Source organism: Ochotona princeps, chromosome 6 (genome assembly GCF_030435755.1).
Source record: "Ochotona princeps isolate mOchPri1 chromosome 6, mOchPri1.hap1, whole genome shotgun sequence".
Classification (NCBI taxonomy): domain Eukaryota; kingdom Metazoa; phylum Chordata; class Mammalia; order Lagomorpha; family Ochotonidae; genus Ochotona; species Ochotona princeps.
Genome location: NC_080837.1, coordinates 47,929,323 through 47,944,309, shown reverse-complemented (window position 1 = coordinate 47,944,309; position 14,987 = coordinate 47,929,323). Strand labels below are relative to the sequence as shown.

Sequence of the window (14,987 nt, the reverse complement as noted above, 5' to 3'; positions counted from 1 at the left end):
CCTCTCTTCAGGCAAGTGCAAGTGGCCTCAGGCCATTTGCACATCAAAGTGGACATGTTAGAAGTAGCCCTTTCTCCTCTCCTCCTTTTACTGTGTGCTGAGACCTGCATAGGTGCCATACACTCTGGTCACTACTGCCACCAGCAGGACTCCAAGGAGCCTTGGTCCTACACTCCAGTCCCACCTGCTGACTCACCCCCAGATTCAAGGCCACAGGGCCATGCAGCTGCATTCCTGGTTTTGCCAAAGAATCCTTGCAGGATATTTCTTTTTCTTTTGTAAGATTTTGACCTTTCCAGGGCCTGGCGTGGTAGCCTAGTGGCTAAAGTCCTTGCCTTGCATGCTCTGGGATCCCATATGGATACCAGTTGTCCCTGCTTTTGGCCTGGGAAAGCAGTTGAGGGCAACCCAAGGCCTTATGACCCTTTACCACATGGGAGACCCCGAAGAGGCTCTGGGTTCCTGGCTTTGGATCAGCTCAGCTCCGGTTGTTGCGGCCACTTGAGGAGTGAATCATCAGATGGAAGATCTTCCTCTCTGTCTTTCTTCCTCTCTGTATATCTGACTTTCCAAAAAACAGATAAATCTTTTTTTAAAAAAGATTTATTTATTTTTATTATTTTTATTACAAAGTCAGATATACTAAGAGGAGGAGAGATAGAGAGGAAGTGGAGCTGCCGGGATTAGAACCAGCGGCCATATGGGATCAAGACGAGGACCTTAGCCACTAGGCCATGCTGCCGAGCCCAACAGATAAATCTTTAAAAAAAAAGATTTTGACCTTTCCAGATTCCTTTGTTTTTACATTTATTCTACTTATGTGAAAGGTAGATTCAGAGAGAGAAGAAAAAACTGAGAGAGGGCCTGGCGCAATGGCCTAGCGGCTAAAGTCCTCGCCTTGAACACGCTGGGATTCCATATAGGTGCCAGTTCTAATCCCAGCAGCCCTGTTTCCCATCTAGCGTCCTGCTTATGGCCTGGGAAAGCAGTCAAGGATGGCCCAAAACCTTGGGACCCTGCACCCGTGTGGGAGACCCTGCACCGTGTGGGAAGAGTTCCTGGCTCCTGACTTCGGATTGGCTCAGTTCCAGCTGTTGCTGCCACTTAGGGAGTGAACAGTTGAATGGAACATCTTCCTCTCTGTCTCTCCTCCTCTCACTATATATCTGACTTGCGATAAGAACAAATAAATCTTTAAAAAAAGAAGAAGAAACTGAAAGAAATATTCCATCTGCTAGTTCCTTCCCCAAATGGTCACAACAAGCCAGATCCAGACCTGAGGCCAGAAGCACAGAATTCCATCTGGGTCTCCCACATGGGTGGCAGGAAGTATTTGAGTCACTCTCTATTGTTTTCCCAAGAGCAGTAGCAGGCAGCTGGATTGGAAGCTGAGCAGCCGGGATGGAAGACAAACCATTGCTCAGAAACAGAATGCCAGCAATGTGTCACAGCACAGGTGCCTGGGGAGGGTGATTTCTAGCCCATCCCCACATTTCCAGCTATTCCCTGTATCTCCAGTTCCCCTACCAACCCCTCATCCACTCCCTTGGCCAGGACAGTTCTAAAACTGAAGGGACTGAGCCACATGCTGATGAATTATGGACCTCAGTACATGGGTTTACGGCAAAAAGAGAAGGTATTTTAGGGGGGAAATTGTGAACCACGTGTATCACCAGATCCTCTTAGTCAGTCTGGGGTTGGGGGAGGGGATACCTTTTCTGAGATGCCCCCCACAGCCCTCTCCTACTCCAGCTTACCTGGCTCACCCCCAGCACTAGTTCTTCCCCATCACAACTCTGTCTGGTGGCTGTTTCACTTTTAACTAACAAAAACAAACTGTCCCTGCTAAATTCAGTTCCTCAAAAGCCTTAGCCACATTTCAAGTGTTCAACAGCCATATGGGACTGGTGGCAGATGTTGACCACTTCATTCAGGGTCACGGAAAGTTTATTGTCCAGTGCCATATTAGACAGGAAGTTCAACAGATGCGCGAGTTATCTGTTTGGCCCAGCACTGAATCCTTGGCACCCAGCCTATACCATGAAGCACAGCTCTGCGACTAAACACCAAGTGATTGATAACTAAATGCATGTCACATACCCAGCCGTAGCTCCAACATCTGCCTCCGGACCATGGCTTCCAGCCAAACTTTGCCTGGTGCCCTGACCCAGGCTCATTGTTCCTTTCTTTCCCTGCCAACTACTTGTGGCCAATGATCAACTCAGGGTCCCACAGCCGTGTGTGTGTGCGTGTGTGTGGTGTGTGCGTGTGCGTACATGCCAGCGTACTCAGAGTCGGGGTAAGGGCTGGCATCGGAGGAAGCAGCCAACATACCCAAGTGCCAGGTCCCCAAAGTTCAGGTTCCGGCCTCTGGCGCTGGTCACTCCCTTCTTTGCCACAGACACCTGGACCTTGTATGAGTTCTGGCTTTGCTTCTTCCCAGCTGGGTGACTGTGGGAGAGCTGTTAACCTTAATGAACCTGCTGCATGCATTGCTTCTTGGTTGTAAAATATGAATAGTACCACCTGCTTTGCACTGTGACTGTGTCACATAAGATGGCTGGGGCTTAGCGAATACCCGGTATTGCTCACTCCTTTCTCTACGCAGAGAACTGGAAACAATCCTTCCTCAACCATCATTCCCAACATGGCCTCTCACACACCTGCATGCTCCCTTCTGATCTAGAAGAAGCCAAAGTCAACCTGGGACAGCTCCTTTTCCCTTCAGGCAAGAGGCTCCTCAATAGTTCCACTGCTCTTATCTCCAGGGGCACCTGCGGGGCTAAGTCAGCCAGGCTTTCTCTGCCCCCTCCTTCCTGACATCTTGCATGCCTGAAATGACTTCCTGCCCCCACTTTTCAAAACCCCAGCCCAGCAAATGCAGATAATTTCATGACGTTTACTTCCTCTCAATGGGTGCTTGACTCAACCTTCCCAGTTTCAAGGCTGGTCATGTTGAAACATTTCATGCTTACCTCAGCCTGCATCCGCCCCTCTTCTCCTCCCGATGATGTAAGACTGTACCTGGCAATCTGCACCTGTGGGTATCTACGTACCAGGTATCTGGTTGTACTTGTGAGTGCACATAGGGCAGGAAGTCACAACAGGTAGCAGCCAAATAAAGAGCAGGTGCTGAAGTGGGAGGGCTGGGCCAGACCAAACATTTAGCCGCCTACTACATAGGTAGGCCTCAGCAATTACTTAATCTTTTGGAACCTTAAGTCCCCTTTCACATTGTCATAAAGATTAGAAATATCTTCACATTTTAAAAAAGATTCATTTATTTATTTGAAAGCCAGCATAATAAGACACAGAGAAAGAGACAGAGAGAATCTTCCATCTACTGGTTTATTTCCTCAAATTACTACAACAAGGCCTGGTGCAGTAGCCCAGTGGTTAAAGTCCTTGCCTTTAACACCAGGTGCCGGATCGTGTCCCGGCAGTCCTGCTTCCCACCCAGCTCCCAGCTTGTGGCCTAAGAAAGCAGTCAAAGACGGACAAAGCATGTGGGATCACCAGCGTGGGAGATCCAGAGGAAGTTCCTGTCTCCTGGCTGCAGATTGGCTCAGCTCTGGCCATTAAGGCCACTTAGGAAGTGAATCAATGGACAGAAAATCTTCTGTTTCTCCTTCTCTCTGTACATCCAACTTTCCAAGAAAATAAATAAATAAATCTTAAAAAAAAAAAAATGACTGCAACTGTAGATGCTGGACATTGTCTGTACCAGCAATGTCAGGGGAAACTTAAATAACAGACTGATGCATTATGACTCCTTATGAAGGACTATATTATTGTAGCAACATGGGGAAAATCTGTCCGGGAGTGGGAGTTTGGGGGTGGGAGTCTATATGAAATAAAATACATAAAAATAAATACATACACAAATAAACAGTAGGAATTCATTGATTCAGATCAAATCCAGGAGCCTGTGTACTCCATCTGGATTTGCCACATGAATATCAGGAGCCTAAGTTATTTGGACAATCCTCTGCAGCTTTCCCAGGCACATTCACAGGAAGCTGGATTGGAAGCAGGGCAGCTGGGACTTGAGCCATCACTCTGACACAGGATGCAAGTAGCAGCTTAGTGCATATACCATAACCAGTTATAATCTTGTTGAGTCCTTACTCGGTGCCACTATTGTAAGCCCTTTATATAGATTCTTTTTTTGTAAGCAAAACAATATTTATTAAACATATTAAAGATGGAAATCCGCAGCAGCAGGAGGGGAGTCTTCAAGAGGGAAAGTGTCATAAAAGACTAAGATTAAAATATTCTAAAGAGAAAGAATAATAAACACACTGCATGGCCCTTTATTGGGTAGAAAAACACAGTTATAAAATATATTGGGGGTGTGTGGCATGGTGGCTCCCAGGCTAATCCTCTACCTGCAAGCATCAGCATCCCATATGAGCACTAGTTCATGTCCCAGTTGCTCCATTTCCCATTCAGTTCGCTGCTTCCGGCCTGAGAAAGATGGCCCAAGTCCTTGGAACCCTGTACTCACATGGGAGACTCCAGGCTCGTGGATTTAGATTAGTTCAGCCTGGCTGTTGCAACCATTTGTCTCTCCTTCTCTCTGTAAGTCTCCCTTACATAGACTCTTTTTGAAGGTTTATTTTATTTGAAAGACAAAGTTACAGAGAGAGATCTTCCATCCCCTGGCCAAACGGCTGCAATAGCTGTAGCTGGGGCAGTCTGAAGTCAGGTGCTAGAAGCTTCCTCAGGTCTCTCACATGGATGCAGGGGCCCAAGCTTCAGCCAGTTCCCACTGCCTTTCCAGGTACCCCAACAGGGAGGTGGAATGGAAGTGAAGCAGCAGTACTCGAACTAGTGTTTATATGGGACACCAGTGCTGTAGGCAGCAGTCTTACAAACTATGCCATGATGCCAGTCGTATAAAGATTCTTTTCTTTAGTCTTTAACCCTAGCAGTTCACATATCTGAGGAAATCCAACACAGAAATCAAGTAAGTTGCCCCAGATCACACTGCTAGCAAGCAGCTAAGTCAGGATTTGAACCCAAGCAGGGAGGTTCCCGAGTCCTTGTTCTTAACTAGTCTGCCACTGTCTCCCACACGTGGTTGTGTGTATACCTGGGCCTTATCTACACAAAGCTCCCATCACAGTGCCTGATGCAAAGATAACCTGAATGCAATGACACTTTCCTTACCAGGCCAGGAAGGTGTCTGTTTTCCTCTGTAACTCACAACAGGACTTAGGAAAACACAGTATTGGGTGGGCATTTTCCACACATTTCTGGGGCCCAGGGGACAGGTGGAGGAAATAAAATAATTAAAGCTGAATTCCCTTACCTAACGTGAATTATAAACGTGCACAGGCCACATGGATTCATGCCCCCCGACACACACACTGCTCACCCTGGACCCCATGAATGTTCCCTCCCCAAGAAACCTTCCTCAGCTGGCCCATCCCCAAATGCGAGCAGCACTCACCATGAGGCCCAGTCAAATCAGTCCTTGCTATCTACTGTTTTATTCATTTGTTCAAACTAACTGCTAAAGACCATACCACAGAGGCAAGATTTTCTTTTTTTATTATTATTTTTCAGAATATGAGTTCTATCTTCTAGGAACTTTCAATCTGACATGAGAAGCAGGAACGCAAATCAAGATTTAAGGTAGACACAACTCAAAAAGCAGCATCTTTGGGCCTGGCACAGTGGACTAGAGGCTTAAGTCCTCGCCTTGAATGCATCAGGATCCCATATGGGCACCGGTTCTAATTCCGGCAGCTCCCTGCTTGTGGCCTGGGAAAGCAGTCGAGGACGGGCCAAAGCCTTGGGATCCTGCACCCACTTGGGAGACCTGGAGGAAGTTCCTGGCTCCTGGCTTTGGATCAGCACAGCACTGGCTGTTGCTGTCACTTGGGGAGCGAATCAGTGGACAGTCTCTTCTCTCTATGTATCTGACTTTGCAATAAAAACAAATAAATCTAAAAGAAAGAAAGAAAAAGAAAGAGAGAAAGAAAGAAAAAAAGAGGCTGATGCAGCAACACAGGGGAAGAACTGGTAAACCGGGAACAAGGTTGAGATGGAGCATGCCCATAAGGCTTTGAACATCTGGGGAAGAAATCAGGAGCTTGATGCATGGTGACAGTGGGAATGGACGGAATGTTGGAGAGATTAAGAAGCAGGTTTGGGGGGCGGGTATCAGCTAACATTACGGCATGGTGAGTAAAGCTGTTGCCCCCAATACCTTGGTATCTCATATGGGTGCCAGTTCAAATCCCGGTTGCCCCACTTCTGATCCAGCTCCCTGCTCACACACTTCTGGAAGCAGTGGAAGATGATCCCTGCACGCACATGAGTGGCCTCGAAAAATCTTCTTGTCCCTTGGCGTCTGCCTGCCCCAGTCTCAGCCATTGCAGCCATTTGGGGGATCGAACCAGCAGATGGAAGATTCTCTCAATCTCTCTCCCACTTTCGCCTTCTGCTTCTGTATCTTCACCTTTCAGATAAATAAATAAATCTTAAGAGGAAAAAAAAGGGAAAAGATAAAGAAATAGGGTAGGGGTGGACACTGTGTCTAGCAGTTAAGACGCTGTCCCAGAGCCAGCTTCCTGCTAATGTGCGCCCTGGGAGGCCACAGGTGATGGTTCAAGAAGCTAGGGAGATCTAGACTAACTCCTACACCCTGTCTGGCATTTGGAGAGTGAACCAGCAGATGAGTGTGCTGTCTGCTTCTCAATTAGAAACAAAACAAAAGCAGGATGAGCCTGACATCATTCCTAACATGGGACCCCTGAAGTTGAGGTTTGCACAGCCCAGATGGAACACTATGAAAAGTTCTGACCTTTGGAATTGGAGCTGCCTCTGGGACGCCCAGGTTTCTGAATGTATGCAGACAAATGGGTTTGTTTTAGTAAAGCATGTGAGCCATCTGGTCTGGAGACAGGCATGTGGGTGTCATCAGTTTACAGGTAGTAATTAAACATGTGAGCGTGAATGAGGTCACCCAGAGAAAGTGTGGGGTCAGAGACCTGGGGGGACAAGGATCAGTTTGGATGCATTCATGTTCAACCAGGAAGTGTGTCCCATAAACAGGGCTGAGGGATGGGACTGGGAAGTCTCCAGCATCTAGGCTGGAAGGTGAACAGAGGAGAAGCAAAGGTGCAGGACAGTCAGCTTTGCTAGAAACTGGGCACAGCAGCTGCCTAATACCCGCATCCCACATGGTGTCCCAGCAGCTCCACTTCCCATCCAGCTCCCTGCCAATGTACCTGGGAAAACACTGGAAGATGGACTGGTTGTTTGGGTCCCTGCTACCCACATGGGAGACCTGGATGAAGCTCATGACTTTGGTCAGGTCCAGTGTTGGCTATTGCAAGCCATCTGGGGAGTAAACCAGCAGATAGAAGATTCTGCTCCCATCCCTGTAATTCTTTAAAAATATATACATAACTTTTTTTTAAAAACGCAAGAAAAGGGGTTCCAGTACAAAGCAGGAAGTGGTGTCAAACGCAGCAAACGTCACAGAACCTAAGGACAGGAAATGACCAGCAGGAAAGACTACCAGTATGAGGTTAGCGGGCCAGAATTTGGTGACCACAATAGGGAAGGCTTGGGTTCGAGGCCGTTGCAAGGTCACCTAGTGGACGGCTGAAGCTGCTAACTTAAGTTGGGGGGCCGCCGCCAGCTCAGGTCACACGCGCATAGGGTACACACGCTCAGCACGCTCGTCCACACCGATGCCCCCAGGGACCCGGCGGCTCCGCACGGCGCGCACGCGCCTCGCGAGCCGCCCTCCGCCGCGGCCCCTCCCCGGGCCTGCAGGGGTCGCTGCGTCGCAGGAGAGCCGGGGCGTGGCGCCGCTCTAGCCAGCGCCCGCGCTCAGTGGTGGGCGCCGCAGCTCCGGTTCCCCCGCGTCTCCTCCCATCCCAGGTGGGTCCGCCCGCGGGGCGGGGGTGCCCGGGAGCCGTGGGGTGGGTGGGCAGCGGCTGCCTCCCGGGGACAGAGTGGCCCTGATCGCCCTGGTTCCCTGGCTTGGGCCCCAGTTCCTGCGGGATCGGGCTATAGGAAGCGCCGTGCAGGTCAGAGCCCCACTGTGGGGGCTGAGCCTTCCTTTGGGCGAGCAGTGCTGGTCCCAGGTCCCTTTTACACTCCCGGGGTGCGTGTGTGTTGGGGGCAGGGGGTCTCCACCCTGGTCCGCGTGCAGCTTCCGGGGAACAGCTGGGGCGGAGCTAGTGGGGGGCGGAGCTCCGTGATTGACATCTCTCTCCTCAGACTTGCCGTTCTACCACAGGACCCTCCCCTGTCCTGGACCCTGAGCCAGCACCATGGTGAGAGCCCTGGCGCATCTTGTCACCTCCGCATGCTCCCGCCCTCGCCCTACCTGCTTTTGCCTTGGTGGCTGCATGCCACCCACTCTGGGGCTTTGCAGCTAGCAAATCGGGTGTACCCCTGCAAAGCCCCCGGCCCTCTTCCCACCCTCCTCTTTCTGTCCATAGCACGGGCGCCTGAAGGTCAAGACCTCCGAAGAGCAGGCAGAGGCCAAAAGGGTAGAGCGGGAGCAGAAGCTGAAGCTATACCAGTCAGCCACCCAGGCGGTCTTTCAGAAGGTGGGCTCCTCAAAGATAGCCCTTGCCCCAAGTGTCGCTGTGCCCCTTTTCCCCCACCCCCGTACCCCAGTGGAGCACAGCACAGAGTACAAGAGGATCCGAGCTGGGCCCTGGAGTCAGGTAGACTGGATGCAGATCTTACAAGCTGGGTGTTCTTAGGCTAGTTCCTGTTCTCCTTGGGGGCTCAGCTTGCTCCTGTGTGCAGTGGAACTAAACAGCTATACCCACTGCATACAGCTGTCAGGAAGATAATATGAGAGACTATGTGGAAAGTGCTTTACGCAGACCCTGTTGCATGGTGTGGGGTTTGTGGAGTCCTGGGTCCTTCTCAACTTGGGTTGCCCGGTGGTGGTGGTGGGAGATGGTGGGATATCTGACCCTGCTGACTGTCTTCTCAGCGCCAGGCCGGCGAGCTGGACGAGTCAGTGCTGGAACTGACAAGCCAGATTCTGGGAGCCAACCCTGATTTCGCCACCCTCTGGAACTGTCGCCGAGAGGTACTTCAGCGGCTGGAGACCCAGAAGTGCGTAGGCATTTAGGGATCTCAGGAAGTCTTCCCAGGCCTCCCTTCCCACCTACGGCCAGGGGCATGGACGGGACAGCGTGGAGGAGGGCCCTGACCTTCCCTCCCCATCTAAGCGCAGGTCCCCGGAGGAGCTGGCCACCCTGGTGAAGGCAGAGCTGGGCTTCCTGGAAAGCTGCCTGCGGGTGAACCCCAAGTCCTATGGCACCTGGCATCACCGCTGCTGGCTGCTGAGCCGCCTACCAGAGCCTGACTGGGCCCGCGAGCTGGAGCTGTGTGCCCGCTTCCTCGAAGTCGACGAGCGCAACTGTACGTGCCTACAGGTTCCGCCCCCCCCCCCCATCCTAGTGCCGGGATCTCAGTAAGGAAGAACCGAGAGAAATGTCCAGGATGGGGCCACAGTGCTGGTGCCAAAAGAGATGGTGGAGCCAAGGACATATCTATGGAGCAGTTTCTGGGGAGGTCTTTCAAGGAGCCCTCCTGCCTTGCTGCTGAGATGGCCCCCTACCCCATTTCCCCCCCAGTTCACTGCTGGGACTATCGGCGGTTCGTGGCTGCACAGGCAGCCGTGCCTCCGGCGGAGGAGCTGGCCTTCACCGACAGCCTCATCACCCGGAACTTCTCTAACTACTCTTCCTGGCATTACCGCTCCTGCCTCTTGCCCCGGTTACACCCCCAGCCAGACTCTGGGTCCCAGGGCCGCCTCCCTGAGGAGGTGCTGCTCAAGGGTAAGCAGAATGGGAGATGCTGCAGGACCCTCCCTCCCAGCCCTATACTGGGCTCTTGGGGGAGCAGAGCATGAATGCATGACTGAGCAAGGAACTCAAGTATGCAGTGGGACAGGAAGAGAGAACAGATACCTGAGCCCATGTGCAAGGCTAGGGTATAAGTAAGACAGGGCTGGGCCTGGCGTGATAGCGTAGTGGTGAAAGTCCTCGCCTTGCACACCTGAGATCCCATATGGGTGCCAGTTCTAATCCCGGGAGCCCTGCTTCCCATCCAGCTCCCTGCTTGTGGCCTGGAAAGGCAGTGGAGGATGGCCCAAAGCCTTGGGATCCTGCACTCACGTGGGAGATCCGGAGGAGCTCCTGGCTCCCGGCTTTGGATTAGCGCAGTACCAGCCATTGTGGTCACTTGGGGAGTGAATCATCAGACAGAAGATCTTTCTATCTCTCCTCCTCTTTGTATATCTGACTTTGCAATAAAAATAAATAAATCTTTAAAAAAAGACTGAGGGCTGGAGGTACTAGCAGGAGAAGGTAGGCTGTGGGGGCAGCCAGAAGTGCCCCCAGCCTTCTTACCACGCCTCTGCAACCCCACAGAGCTGGAGCTGGTGCAGAACGCCTTCTTCACGGATCCCAACGATCAGAGCGCCTGGTTCTATCACCGCTGGCTCCTGGGCCGAGGTGAGTCATTGGGGAAGAGGCTGGACACTGAGGGGCTTGGCAGGAGTGGAGGAGGATTTCAGGAGGCCTGAGGTTGTGTCTTTCCCACCCACCCTGGCTAGCTGATCCCCAGGATGCGCTGCACTGCCTGCATGTGAGCCGGGATGAGGCCTGTCTGACTGTCTCCTTCTCCCGGCCCCTCGTGGTGAGTGCCACTGCAGCTTCTATTGGAAAGTTCTGGGGGATTATGGGCTTAGTGCTATCAGGGCTGACGGGTGTTTCTCTGTCTCAGGTGGGCCCTGGGACAGACACCTTGCTTCTTATGGCTGACGAGTCACCTCTAATGGTGGAGTGGAGGACTCCCCATGGCAGGAGCCAGCCCAGCCACGTCTGGGTATCCCAGAGGCATGGTGTGTTGGGGAAGCAGGGTTAGGGTGGGATATGAAGCCCGGGGCATTTCCTTGACTCAGTGCTCCTAGCTCTGTGATCTGCCCACCGGCTCCCTCAACGACCAGCTGCCCCAGCATTCGTTCCGCGTCATCTGGACAGCAGGCGGGACCCACAAGGAGTGTGTGCTGTTAAAAGGTGATACATCCTATACTCCAGCCCCTTGCTGGGGCCCCTCCTCCCCTTGTAGTCCCACTCCTGTTCTTGTGACATCTCCTCTACACATGCTTTCCCTGTGGCCCTGTAGGTCGTCAGGAAGCCTGGTGCCGGGATTCGGCCACAGACGAGCAGCTGTTCAGGTGATGACCCGGGAGAGTGGTTGTGGGTGCTGGGCCTTGGGCAACTGGGCCAGTGGCTTGGGCTTTAGGGAGATGGTCTCAGACCAGCCACTGGGGTTGACCAGTAGCACCACGGGGCTGTGGGTGTCATCTTCTTCCCACCCTTCTCACGTGTAGGTGTGAACTGTCAGTGGAGAAGTCCACAGTGCTACAGTCTGAGCTCAAGTCCTGCAAGGAGCTACAGGAGCTGGAGCCAGAGAATAAATGTGAGGCCCACACCCTGAACACCTGCTCCCTGGAACCCTGGTGGGAGGTCCCTTCCTAGGGAGGCCCCTTCCTAGGGAGGCCCCTTCCTAGGGCAGCCCCTTGGGACAAGTGGGCAGGGCTTTGAGAAGGATCCAGGAGGGAGCCCTGTGGTGGCCGCCTCTCTCCAGGGTGCCTACTCACCATCATCCTGCTGATGCGGGCGCTGGACCCCCTGCTATATGAGAAGGAGACGCTGCAGTACTTCCAGACGCTGCAGGCAAGCAGGGCCTGCAGAAGCCTGCCATGGGGTGGGGCTTGAAGGGGAGCCCTGGGAAGGAGGAAGGTGGCTGACACACGTTCCCGTCCTCCATGCCCCACCAGGCGGTGGACCCGATGCGGGCAGCATACCTGGATGATCTGCGCAGCAAGTTCTTGGTGGAGAATAGCGTACTCAAGATGGAGTACGCAGATGTGCGTGTGCTGCATCTGGCTCACAAGGTATGGGCTATCGCAGACCATTTCCCCTGGGTGGCACCCTGGTGGCCAGCCTCATACAGCCCCAGTCTTGCTGTTGGTCTCTGCTGCCTTCCCAGACATTGCCTTTCTGCCAAGATGGACTTCATCATCTTCCTCCCAAGCCCACTTCTCCAGGCCATGCTGTCTGACCCTCTGCCCACCTGTCTTCTCATCCTGCATGGCATTCTGAGTCACCAGACCCCCTCCTTCCACCCTCCTACCAGCTCACATGTTCATCCTTCCTTCTAGCAGTGTCCATACCTCTTGGAATTGTGGCCCCTTCCCCATGCTCCTCACCCTCATCCAGTTGTTTTCCAGGGATCCAGTCTTCTTGATCTGTGTTCTGAGCATGTTGGACTTGCTGTGTCCTTGCAGCCCACATGTTCTCCCACCAAGCCCCTCCCCCAACCCTGCTACACACATTCACCACCAGCATCTTTGCCCACCCCAGCACCCTCCACTGTCCTCTGCTACTGCCCAGGCTACCTCCCCCTGGCCACTCCATGCCCAGCACTCCCTGTCCCTCTCACGTCTTGACCTGTTGCTTGTACTGTGAGCTGTAGGGTCAGCTTCTCATATTCCGCCGGGCTCCCCTTGGACCACAAAGGCCTACTAACTGCTGACCAAGCCCTTCCTGCAACTCTCACTGGGTCTGCTCCCTAACCCCCAGGACCTGACAGTGCTCTGCCATCTGGAACAGCTGCTCTTGGTCACCCACCTGGACCTCTCACACAATCGTCTGCGATGCCTGCCCCCTGCCCTAGCTGCCCTGCGCTGTCTGGAGGTAAAGCGCTCCTTTCTCGCTTACCATCCCAGGTGGTCCCCTTCCTTTCCCACTGCTCACCTCATGAGTCTGCCCACGCTACAAAGAGACGTCCAGAACCTCCCAGCCAGCCACCCACAGGTGGCCACTTGCCTTCACTGCTATCACCCACCTGACCCCATGTCCCATAAGCTAATCACCCTGGGCTCCTCCATGGCCACAAGCTGCTTCCCCGCCCTCAGGTGCTGCAGGCCAACGATAACGCTATCGAGTCCCTGGATGGCGTCACCAACCTGCCCCGGCTGCATGAGCTGTTACTGTGTAACAACCGTATCCTTCCTCTGCGGGCCTCTCCGTGGGAGGGGCAGACAGCAGGAGCAGGGAGAGGGGCTGTGACAGCGCCAGCCCCGGGGGAGCTGATAGCCATGGGGCCATCCCTGACTGGCCACTGCCATGAAGTTGGTGTCCAGAGAGTTGGCTCTACAGGCCAGAGTTCACCCTCAGGCAGCCTGCATGTGTGTGTCCCCTGCTGGTCACGCGCTGTAAAATCAGGAAGTCTTGTCACCTGTAAGAGGCTAGAATGCTGAATTCTGTTCTAGAGACTTAGACCCAGAGTCGCCTCTGGCCTGTGTGTCTCCTCAGCACCCTTGGTCACTGCTGAGCAGTGGACAGTTCTGTGCATAGCTGTGTTTCTACTCCACAGCAGCCTTTGCCACCCCTGCTCCCACACCCAGCCTCTTGCCTGGCCCCTGTAGGCAGGTATTTGCAGTCCTCGCCTGGAGCCTTGCCTCCTTTTCCCCCGAGTAAAGCCTGCAAGATGCCCATTCACTGGGCTTCCAGGAAGCAATGTCCAGAGCTCTTAGGGTCTAATGGAAGCAGGTGCATGTGAGGTTGGGGGAACCTGTTGAGCTTTCCTTGACTTTCCTGCCCAAGGCCTCCAGCAGCCTGCAGTACTCCAACCACTTGCCTCTTGCCCCAAGCTGGCTCTTCTTGACCTGCAGGGCAACCCACTGTGCCAGGAAGCGGGCATCGTGGAGCAGTTGGTTGAACAGCTGCCTGCGGTCAGCAGTATCCTCACTTAGGAAGCCCCGCCCTTTAACTTATTAGGACTGAATAAAAGAACAGAGAGGCACGGCAGGTTGCCGCTCTGCTCTCACCAGCTCCACTCGGCATTGCAGCCTCTGTCACTAATGTCGTATATTTCAGCAGGGCCGGGGAAAGGCCTAACATGTGTCGGTCAGCGGGGAAAGGCCTAACATGTGTTGGTCAGCTCCCGGTCTCTGCTTGCTTGTAATGTTACTCTATCCTGCTATTCCCCATCTTGGAGAACCAACTTTTGGAGCAGAAATCAAGACTAGGGCTGGACTTGGGATGACCTTCTGGCTTGGGGCTCAACTGAGATGGAGATGACAATCAGTTTGGGTTAGGAGTCTCTCCTGCTGCAGGGACTCCTGAAGGTTCCTCCCCACCAAGCCCTGCCCGCTTTAGAGGTGCCTCTGGGCCCTGGTGCTGGCTGACCACTTCTGAGAAGGCTGGGCTGTCCCACCCTCTTGGAGAGCAGCGTCAGTTCCCATGAATGGCATTCTGCAGTTGAGCCCTTTGGAAACACTTGAACCCATTTGATCCTCCCCAGCCGCAAGGGCTGAGCCGATCAGGCCCATTTGCGCTGCTTAAGACCCACCCCGAGTCTGGAGCCAAAGTTGTCCCTGTGCCTTGCCTCAGCAGTGTTCTGAACCTCCTGTTCTTGTTTCCGTTTTGATATGAAACAGCTGAGCAGAGGGGCCTGGCCTCGACTCGCAGAGGTGCTGAGTTGGGTGTCTGCCTCCACCCTCCCCTATCCCTCACACACACCTTCTCCTGCCAGCCCCGAGGCGCTGCCTGACCTCCCAGAAAAGGAGGAGAGGAAAGGGGAGTGGCGCAGGGCTTAGGGTACTGAGTCAAACCTGGCTGGGTGGGGGAAAAGAAAAGCTGAAACAAGGAGAGAGTGTGACAAAGGCATTTTTCTGGTTCTCTGGGATCTTACCTCAGACCACACAGGCTCCCACACATCCTGCAGCACAAGGCCCCGCCCTGTCCCGTCACCAAAACGAAGCACAAAACACATAGCCCAGCAGCAGAGCCCACTGGCTGCCCTGCCTCGCATCTGCCTGGAAGTGTGATTGATACTGGGGCGTCTACAGTGTGTGCTAGAGGTTTGGCAGGCCTCCTGCCAAGTCTTGAGGCATGAGGTGGGGCAGGCCCCTTGCCAGG

At 53.5% G+C, this 14,987-nt stretch overlaps 1 protein-coding gene across 1 annotated transcript; it reads left to right on the top strand.

The window, feature by feature from the left end:
- The first annotated feature begins 7,951 nt into the window (after nt 1–7,951).
- Nucleotides 7,952–13,870, top strand: RABGGTA (Rab geranylgeranyltransferase subunit alpha). The gene is made up of 16 exons (XM_004584720.4): nt 7,952–8,300; nt 8,469–8,579; nt 8,978–9,102; nt 9,224–9,411; nt 9,627–9,830; nt 10,425–10,508; nt 10,610–10,692; nt 10,780–10,881; nt 10,967–11,072; nt 11,182–11,233; nt 11,390–11,478; nt 11,647–11,735; nt 11,840–11,956; nt 12,645–12,758; nt 12,980–13,067; nt 13,671–13,870. The coding sequence occupies exons 1-16, from the start codon at nt 8,298–8,300 to the stop codon at nt 13,817–13,819; spliced, it is 1,704 nt and encodes a 567-aa protein (XP_004584777.2). The 5' UTR covers nt 7,952–8,297; the 3' UTR covers nt 13,820–13,870.
- The last annotated feature ends 1,117 nt before the right edge of the window (nt 13,871–14,987 follow it).

Excerpts from the sequence above, each read along its gene's own strand:
- RABGGTA (XM_004584720.4), top strand. Across the intron at positions 9,831-10,424 it reads TGAGGAGGTGCTGCTCAAGG|AGCTGGAGCTGGTGCAGAAC; the intron begins GTAAGCAGAATG and ends GCAACCCCACAG. Across the intron at positions 11,073-11,181 it reads GGAGTGTGTGCTGTTAAAAG|GTCGTCAGGAAGCCTGGTGC; the intron begins GTGATACATCCT and ends GTGGCCCTGTAG.